Source organism: Athene cunicularia (assembly GCF_003259725.1).
Source record: "Athene cunicularia isolate RWA chromosome 9 unlocalized genomic scaffold, athCun1 chr9_part1, whole genome shotgun sequence".
NCBI classification, from domain to species: Eukaryota; Metazoa; Chordata; class Aves; order Strigiformes; family Strigidae; genus Athene; species Athene cunicularia.
Genome location: NW_020799110.1, coordinates 19,581,453 through 19,591,619, shown reverse-complemented (window position 1 = coordinate 19,591,619; position 10,167 = coordinate 19,581,453). Strand labels below are relative to the sequence as shown.

The 10,167-nt window shown below is 37.5% G+C and overlaps 1 protein-coding gene across 1 annotated transcript in view; it reads right to left on the bottom strand.

Moving 5' to 3' along the window:
* Positions 1-4,177: 4,177 nt before the first annotated feature.
* CUL3 (cullin 3) overlaps positions 4,178-10,167 on the bottom strand; it is a 38,595-nt gene continuing 32,605 nt past the window's right edge. Inside the window, 3 exon segments of the mRNA XM_026854830.1 lie at positions 4,178-4,917; positions 5,565-5,710; positions 7,443-7,629. Of these exon segments, the coding sequence (XP_026710631.1) occupies positions 4,786-4,917; positions 5,565-5,710; positions 7,443-7,629 (465 nt within the window). The 3' untranslated portion in view covers positions 4,178-4,785.

The following is a 10,167-nucleotide window of genomic DNA, read 5'->3' as shown; positions in this document are numbered from 1 at the left end:
TGGGGCCTCGGAGCGGCGCCGGCGGAGCCCCGGCCGAGCCCCCGCAGAGCCCCGCCGCGGTGCTGCCGCTGCTTCCATCAGTGTCGCAAGTTCTGAGGTTCAGGCAGTTCTGAACTGCAGCATCTGGTTTGGGGTTAAAAGCAGCTCTCCCGTAAGGCTTACTGCTTGCTGGAAGCCATGGGGCATGCCACAGCCAGCAGCACAGCTTAACACGTGATGAATACAAGTTACTAAACGTACATTTTGCACAAGGTTTGACAACACCCACCACAATTTCAGAAGTTTTGCTCCACGCACCCCCCTTGCTCTCCCCGCCCGAGATGCACCTTCCTCCCCCCATGACAGCTGACACACTGCGATGACAGCAAAGCGGCCCCACGCTGCAAACACACGTCACTCCGCTGCCTAAACGTTCCTTTCCTGAGCGTGCACTACACACCACACCACCTTCGCTTCAGCTTCTGACAGATCAAACGTCAAAGCTTTGCCAGCATTTGGAGGATAAGGCATACAAATTAAGTGAAGCGCAGCAACATGGTGCTCAAAGAGGAGGAACAGAAGTTTTGAACTGCAGAAGAAAGAATAATTAATGAAACATCACTGCTGTACGCTTAAATGTTATGTCTTTTCCTATCCATAAACCTCATGTTCATCTTGATATTAGACACATTACCTCCTGTGGTCTCACCCCCCATCAAAGTTCCAGTTCTGGAGGACAAATGAAGAGCAAGACCCTGACAGAAGTGAAGTTGTTTTATAAACTTCTGCAGTAATGCCAACCCAGCAGCACCCTCCTGCAGTGATAGGGGGCTGCTCACGTCAGTAAGGTCACACCAAACGTATGAACCACAGCACCTCTGGGAGACCTGCTGCTCCGAAGGAGACCACCATGCCCACAGTGTACGCCAGGTTGCAGAGGTGGGGGCCGTCACGCGCTGCCTGTTCGTCACAGCTTTGTTAAAGCTATGCCACTACTTTAATTTAAATCGGCATCTCTCCATTCCAACATTAACATTCACTTCTGCCATGCTAGATGCAGTTAAAACACGGATAAAGCCTGTGAGAGGCGAAAGAGCAAGACATGACAAAGCCACCTGATTCAGAATATTCAATCCAGTTTGCAGGCAACGTCTATGAACACCTCCCTACATACTGAAGGACGGAAAGGTGAATTATTATTATCCAACTGAAAGGTGAACAGGAGCAAGTTCTGCATTTTATAAACTTTTCACATGACACATTCCAGAAGACAAAGGAGCCATTAAACTCACACTTCGGACTGAGCATACTGTTTTTTTCACTTACTATCCAAGTTATCAAAATGAGTATTAACAGAAGTTGGACTTTATGGTACAGATGCAAGACAATGCCTCTTACCAGCTCTACACACTACTGTGAGCCTGGTTCTAGATGGGCAAATCCTTGCTGTAAGCCACAGGGGCTCTGAGGAATGGGGAGTTAATGATCAGAGCCCACCTCGCCTCTAACCACTGTGAGGAACAAAGCAGAGTTATGGAGTTCGATTGAGCTATAAAGGCTCTGGCCAGTTTTAGACATATAACTAGAGGCCACAAGTAGTTCCAGTTTTTGCTACTTCTGACAAAATGGGAACACCATCTCTGCAAGCTTATCCCCTAAACTATGCATCACGACAGGCTCTATTACCATATATATGTGTCATCTATCAGGTACTGTACAATTTGATTACAATACATGCAAATAAAAATACTTCAGTCATCCAGAATATTTCGTGCAGTGCTTCTGTTTTTACAGGTCCAAGAAAGTAAATCTTATGGTAGCTGCCAATTCTCAATGAGCAAAGGTAACAAGAACAGACAGTATTACATTGGAAGCTTTACGGTCAACAGGCAAAGTTTGTCTTTATGAGAGGGAGCGAGGACATACATTTCATCCAGTAGCAGCTTAGCATCCAAGACTCAATCTGCTTTGCAGACATGCTTAGCATTCATTTGTTCTGTAACAAATGGGGAAATTGCACAGATTAATTCCAGGAGACAGAAAGAACAAAGCAAAGCTGTAAAGGTAGCTAACACTGAAACAAACAAGAACTAAATCGGGGATACACAGGATAATCTTATTTGTTATCATGGTAAATGAAGTGTACTCTTGACCCTTTAAAATAAACTTGTCTACAAGGAAAGTACATGCCTATGTACCTTCAAATAGCTCTAAAACTCAAACTCTACTTTTAATTTTAAAAATTCTAAAGAACTAAACTCCATGTTTATTATGTTGTTAGTGCATTTAACTGCACATTAATGCAAAGAAACCAAACTTACTGATAATTATACATGTAACTATGATCCTACTGATCAGATGTTAAAAACAACATTACAAACATGTCTTAAGTGGAAATTAAGTAAGGAAGCAAAAATTAAATTAGATAAAGCATAGCAGAATTCTTTTATGGACTGTAAAAGTAATCACTCATGTACATGAACAGCATAAAGGCATGAGCATCAAACTCACCTCAAGCAAGGTCCTAGTGATGTCTTACTTTCTCTGACCAGTTTTCACATTCTCTATCTTTAAATCCTCAGTATCATGATCTCTTTTTTCCATGGTAAAGGGCATACTTCCAAAAGGTCATGTCAGCAAAAGTCCCTTCCTGAATAATCAGTGTCTTCAAAATTCTATTAAATTTATAATTTAAACTATACGCTTTAGTATTTGTTACTGACAATAGCCATCACCACCTGTTATTCTTTTAGCAAACACTCTTGCCCACATATCTTATAAAAAAAAACCACCCTTAAACACATAACTATATAGTGATTCATGTAACATTCAAGTCTCAACACTTCCAAAAGCTACCAGAGACGGAAAGCTTCCTATAGCAGAAGTACAATCACAGGGCTAAGGACAAAGTCCCCCTGTCATGGATAGCAACATTAGTATCTCTATAAGCTTCACAGGGAAGGACATGAATCCATTTCTCCTTGAAAAGCACGTGGAAAATTATTTGCATGCAATTATCACAACATTCATGCTATTAAAGAATAAGATATATGTAAAAAACCCCTTCATACTGATACATGCAAGAATGAGATGTTTCTGATGACTTAAGACACATTCCAAAAGCCAGATCTCATCCAACCTATATTTAGTATTGTTCTATGGCTAAACAATAATTACATTTCTATTGAATTTTTCATATGCTCTACAGAGACACAGGTCTGCATGAACCGAACAACAGCCAGGATTTGTATCTTAACAGGCTGGAGAGGGGTGAAATTGGGGACACATTATGAAAAATAGTCTCCAATCACACTGCTACATTACACCACCACCACCTATTTGTTTATTACAGCTAAATCAAGAAATGCTCTGGCAGTATCTTAATGCTCTATAACCAAATTTTTCTTTTTGTTTCAACTCCAGCTGTACATAGTGGGAAGCTCATCCCAACTGTATTTTTCAGTACCTACGGATGAAATTAATGTGAACCAAGAAAAAACCCCCAACTGTTTTGAATTAAAACAGAAGAATAGCTATGGTAGAGAAACCATGTAATATGTGCAATGGAATGTTAGAAATACTGTTTAATAAGAACTCTGCTGTGCAATGCATCCTTCAGACAATTTTTAACTGAGAATAATGATGCCACTAAACTGCAATTTTTAATCTATTTTTGCAGCATACTGACAAGAAGAAAAAAGTCCTGGGGTAAGAACTAAAAATTTCATTGCAGTAACAATTGTTTATTGCATGTTTAAAATGCATTTTTAAAAACAAATAGTGCACACTGGCTTCACTTCAATCTCCTGAAATATGCACTTATGATGGGAAGCCCTGGGGCTGCAGATCCATCTATGATGTTTATTAACAAAATATAATCCCAGTATGTTTCCCCAGGGGACAGTATTTAGTTCCAAAAGATTGTCAACCCTGTACTCTAACACACTTGAATTAGTTGCTTGTGTACACTAAATCCATTTATTTTATTTTGTCTACATTTAGTGAAAAAAAAACAACGCCCTGTACAATCCACCATCAGCAGTGAGTACAACAGCAAAAATTATTATACAGTTTATACACACTAAATCTTTTCCTTTTTCCTATAAAGAAACCAGACAAACCTAATCAATATAGAGTTTAATTTAGAAGAACTCAAATTACAGAAGGGAAAGCCAAAATTATTACGGTCTTTCCTGAGCCCCCAGAAGTTCCTCATTCATGTTGTTGGAACAGTGAGTGCAGCTGGAAGAGTGAAACATGCTCAAGTTGTCTTCTTGGGTCTTCAAGAAATTACCAAATATTTAAATTAAACATGGCTAGTTAAAGAAACATTTGAAGCAGAGCAATATAACTGGGAATTTTGCCTTACCAGTTGTGGCTTCTTTTAAACCCAACTTAATACAATGCGCGAAGTGCTAAGCAACACTACAGAAACACATTTACATCAACACTGAAGATCTGGGGAAATGAAATTCCAACAATTTTATTTTTTTAAATGAGCTGTATTTTCTAAATTTGTTTTTATTTTTCTGTTTTCATACAGTATTGAAAACAAACGCGGCACATTCACATTTTCCCAAAGAATTGTAAGGATGATCTCTACAGGGATAACGTTGAAAAGCCTGAAGCTCAATCAATCGATGTTGAAAACTCTCAAAAGGAGTAGAAGCCTTGATCTGAATGGTCTAGAACATGTACTGTAATTTAATAGAAGAGATGGTCGTCTTAATATTAATGATTTAAAAGAACTTCCCAGTTCATGCGAAGAGTATAGTCCAAGAATAAATCAAATTTTCTGAATGCATTTTATGCTACGTAAGTGTATACTTTGCGATCCTCAGGTGTTCGTGCCAAATATTCTCTCTCAATAAGTCCTTCAATACGTTTTTTAATAACAACTGGACTTGGTAAGAATCGGGCCTTCAGCTGCTGAGTTACCTAAAACATAAGATCAAACCCATTAATATGAGATCACAGGACAAGTCATATTATTATTAAGTATCCTAACTGACCAAAACAATGAGAAAATTATATTTAGACAGGGCTGGCTACAGCCATAAACTACAGAAGCAGTCTGCAAACTGACATTTTTTTTCCACCCATCAGTTGGTTGCTTGTTTATTCTTGGGTATGATTCAAAGTACTTAGCCTCCACTGAGGCATGGTCACAACCTGAGAATCCTCTCAGTTTCACAGCCCTAAGGGAGTTCAAGAGTGGAAAATGCGTACTACTCCTGAAGCTGTCAGGAGTTAAGAGCAGCAGAGCTCTTTCTCTTGCTAAGAGCTAAAATCTCTCAAACCTGGACCAAACAGTAACAACATTAAGTATTTTCTGCTTTGGTCTTAAGTACAGTGGGTTTTGTCATCAACTTGTTTCAACACATTTGATAGCATCATAATAGCACTAAAAGGAGGAAGGAAGGTTCAGATGTCTTCAAATACACAGAAAAAAAAAAAGCATGGATTAAATACAGCATCTCTCAAAAGCCTTTCAGAATCATATTAGTGAGAGCTGTTTAACTTCCATGAATTAATAGGAAAGCAGAAAGTATTCCCAAGCTCATATCAAAACTATATAAGTATACCTCTGCTACTAGCACATTGTGTTGCATCTTCTTTCTAGATTTCATTATCCGAACTATAGCAGCTTCTATCTCATGTTTTCTGTCATCATCTACTTTCTGCCTTGTTTCTTTCCTTTCTGGATCAGATTCTCCTTGTTTGGCAGCAACTTAAAGAAAAGAAAGAGAATGTAAAGTACGTTAGCAAAATTAAAATTGTGTGTTAGCTTCACTATTTATTTCATCTAGACATCAAGTTATATTTTCCTGAGTTTTGACATTCTCAAACTTGATTTTTTTTGTGAAAAGCAGCCACAAGAACAGATTAACACCTTCTGGCATATTTTGATAGCAACTGACAAGGTAACAATCTGTTATTTAATTATTGCTATGCTAAAATTTGAACAGTACTCAAATCTACTTACAGGCACCACCAACCCCCACACTCCCAATAAGTATTTTTCTCTTTAATATTGCAAATAATCCATTAATTAAAATAGAAAAAAGATTGAAAATTTACTTCACAAACTAGTTAAATACTTTAAAAGTTCATCGGTCAGAAGAAAGAGTCCAACTTTGTCCTCTCCAATTCAAATATATTCTTTGTACTCTATTTATGCTTTATTGCTGCCCTTATGTCTAGCTTTTCTTACACTTTCACCCGAGCATCATTATAACCAAGCTTTCCTCCCACACTGCTGTACCATTTCTCCCCCTTCACTCTAAAGCTGCAAGTATTTGTCAGTTTTAAAGAGATACATGTAAGAAATCTTTTTGTGTATCTGGTATAAAAACACAAGTATGCAATTTGCCCCTAAACCATCTTGAACCCCCCATCATATTCACAGACATATGTGGAGTGGCAATGAAAAAGTAAAATTCAACTAAAGCTCAAACAGCTGTCACAGAAATCACTTTAATTATGCCAGGGAAGTGCCTAGGGCCCTGATCAGAGGGTTCTCAACATCCTCATCTGGCTGCTCCCCAGGGAAATTCTCTAGACATGGCAAATGTGTTGACACCACAGCACTCTGCACAGGCATGAAGGCAGTCTAGCTATGGCTGACACAGAAGGATAGGTGCAATGGAATGTATGTAGGTACTGTTGGGTTTTACATGCCTACATCCTTGGACACAGCCTGCTGCACAGAAGCCCAACAAGTTACATTAAGTGCAACAAACCATGTGAATTACAACGTTGCACTTAAAATACTGCCCATGATGCTGTGTATTTTATGTACTGAGATCTGCAAAGTCAGAAAATATTTTTAGATGTACTAAAAGAAAGAACTAATCTTCCAAAATACTCTAGGAAGTGTATTCACAGCAATGCTACAACTCAGAAATTATTTCCAGAGAGCTTTCTAGGCAAAAGGTCTAGAAACTTATATAGAAACTTATGCATAAGAGAAAACATTTTGCTGAGCTAATGTACAAAACACTTTGCTGAGCTAATGAGGTGGTATCGTACCAATCAGCTTCTCTTATTTGTTAAACCCAAGTCATTGCCCCAAAACTTTTTAACTACCTGGCACCTGGAAATGGCTGTTGTATCATGGGCTAAAAACATCACTCAATTTCTCAGCAGTACAGCAACTTATGAGGCAATTTTCCTATTTTTGAATCAATCAGTAGCATATTTTTAATTTTACCATTTAATTTGAATTTTATTTCTTTCTCAACATTTCCTTTTAAGGGATTATTACAAATTTTGTAAAGTAAAAGGCTTAACTATGATTTCCTTTTCTCAATATTTAAATTTTCATTTTGATGCAGCCAATCATCAGGAACATAAATTATTCTCTTCCTCTTACTCGTATGGACATCGATCCTGCAAAAGATACTTTGACTTTTTAAGGCAGTTTTGGGACTGCAAGACAGTAGAATATGGAGGTCACTCACCCGTCTGAATCTTGACTCTGTGTAGTTTAGATGTGAACTGATCATTCACTGTAAATATATGACCATTTTCTATTTCTTTTGACTTAGGCTCTTTTGTAAGAACACGTTGTGTTGGTTTGCCACATGCAAGGGACTGTAGGGCTCTAACCAGTTCTCTTTCAGGGATATCAGTTTCTTGTTGAATTTCCTAAAGAAAAATATCTTAATTAGTTTATGGCTATGACAGAAGTAAGTATCACGTTTTGCGACCAACAGCACTGATTGCTTAAAATATCCACCTTCAAAGCGTCCAAAATAACACTACTATTAAATTCTGAAGCTTGAAAGGTTAGAATTCATTCAGTAGCAAAGTCTCAATATGTATTATGCAAAACAATCTACCTGGGTCAATGCAGACAGTAAATTCTGTCAAGTAAATAGTCACCATGAGCTGAAAGCAGAATGAGCAGCCAGCTGTTTCACTTCAGTGTGATTTTTGAGAAGGCTGAAAGGATTTGTTCACTGTCTCCAACATTTGCTGAAGAGAGTGAATCCAAAGCTTCCAAGTAACTCAGTGATAGGAAACATCAGTAATGTTCCTGAGCATTCCTGACAAAGCACTGCATAAATGCTTTTGCATTTAGCAGCATTGTTGAAATCAGGGCCTTCACAAATGGAAGCAAACAAGGCCTAGTTTCACCATAACACAAGAAATACTCTAGATTGATTACACTTCATTTCTGAATAAACCTGAAACAATTTATTTACAGCCCAGATGCCCTCAGCTAGGACTTCTCCAGGTGAAATACAAAAAACCCCATCATAGTGCAGCAAACATAAGAACTTTGAAGAACAACCTTTGTAAAAGCACATATATAACTTGTTGCACCTCTGTCAGTATTCTTAAGAGTTCAGCTGAGAGCCATATATTCGGTAAGTCACCAGCGATCATGAGTTTGCAAATGAACTGTCCTGGATGCAGAAAAATGCCTTAACATGCTCTAGGACTAGGCCAACTACTACTTCTTCCTCAAACCTAACTTACTGAGCTCCCATTCATCAGAAGTTCATTTTAGCCTTATCTCTATTTTCTTCCTTTTTCTAGTTTGAGGAAACTGCAAACATCTTTGATTTCACATTCCCATTAGACTCGAAGGACCTCTAGCAACTAAAGATTAAACCACCAAACAGAAAAAAATAAGCCTCACAGACATGTAACTGCGCACAAGAGCTGTTCCAAGAGCAGTATCAAGCTCTTACACTGTCCCCATAAATTCCTAATTCTCATGGCACACAAATCAAACTGATGACCTACAGGCTAAAAGCAGTACTAACAACCCCCAGTGATCAAAATGCTACGTAAAGAACTATAAAGACCTTGTTAAAAATGTTCTTTAAACAGTGCCCACAAAAAAAACCCCCTTCAGCATATAACTAAGTTTTATTAAACTATATTATTTCTTGAATGTACTCAAGCTTTTTAGCTTTTTTTTTTTTTTTTTTTTTAAAATAATCCAGAAAAAAATGCCACTTCAGTGGTCATCCACCACTGACAACATGCAGTCAAAATAATTTGGATGTACTGGCCTCTACTTGGACTCTGTCATTAATTACAGTGCATCTCATACAACATCTTATTACCAGGTCTCTTTGATGCCAAGGCTCAGAGTAAGTCTTACCTTTCAACTAAGGACCCAATGTTACATGTAGTGTTGACTTAACATGAAATCATGTGAAACTGGTTTTGACAAGAGTTCAAATTCATTTTAGATGAATTAATAAATAAATTACTAAGTCTAAAATGAAAAAATGTCAGAATTTTTGATACCTACTGCTTATGGGTGATTGTGAAGTAATAAAGCATTTTTAAACTTAAGAGCATTCTTAGCATAATGCATTCAGAAATATTCATACTATTTGAAATAAGTGATATGTATGCAGATATTTTAACTATTTGCTAGTATCAAAATGCCCCTTCCCAAGCAGCTCAAAAGAAATTACTATTTCTTCATTTGTTGCTTTATTTAAAACACAATTGTCACCTTCACATATTTTTTCCAGATCCAGCACAAAGTAGTATCAAAAGAACCCCAAATTGCTGTAATCCTTTACATGGTCAACAAAAAGTCTTACTGAAATGGATTGATAAATTTAATAAACCAAAGGAAGATGACACTTAGATTTTAGGACTCAGAAATATAAAGCCTCAAGGCTACAAACCAAATCCAGTTTATTAATGGCGTAATGCCTGTGACACGCACATTCTCAAACTCTGATTTCTGATCAACACCTAAAATTAATCCTCTCAAAACAAAATCATTTCTATAAGGAAATATATATACTGTTTTTGCTGAAAACAAAAACAAAGAGCCAAAATGGAATTTGAGGGGTTTTTGATGCTAAACATCCTTATACTAACCACTATATATTTCTGTGTTAATTTTACTTCACATTCTAGCCAACTCAGCCACTAACGTATGTGAACCATTTGGGTTTCAGAATGAGCTAGCATGAAAATATGAACCACAGAAAGAACTGCACTGCAATATGCTGCCTCAGAAGGCGGCAAAAACTTCAACTTGGATAAAAAAAGTGTAGCTATGAATGTAAATGGGGATAACAGATGTTCCTGTGCTCTCTTCTTCCTTCAGTCTGTAGCATATCATTTTTCTAAAAATATTTTTATATAGAAATTTGATGTAACAGTGAAGAACGTATACGGTTCCCCCCCTGTCTCTTATACACA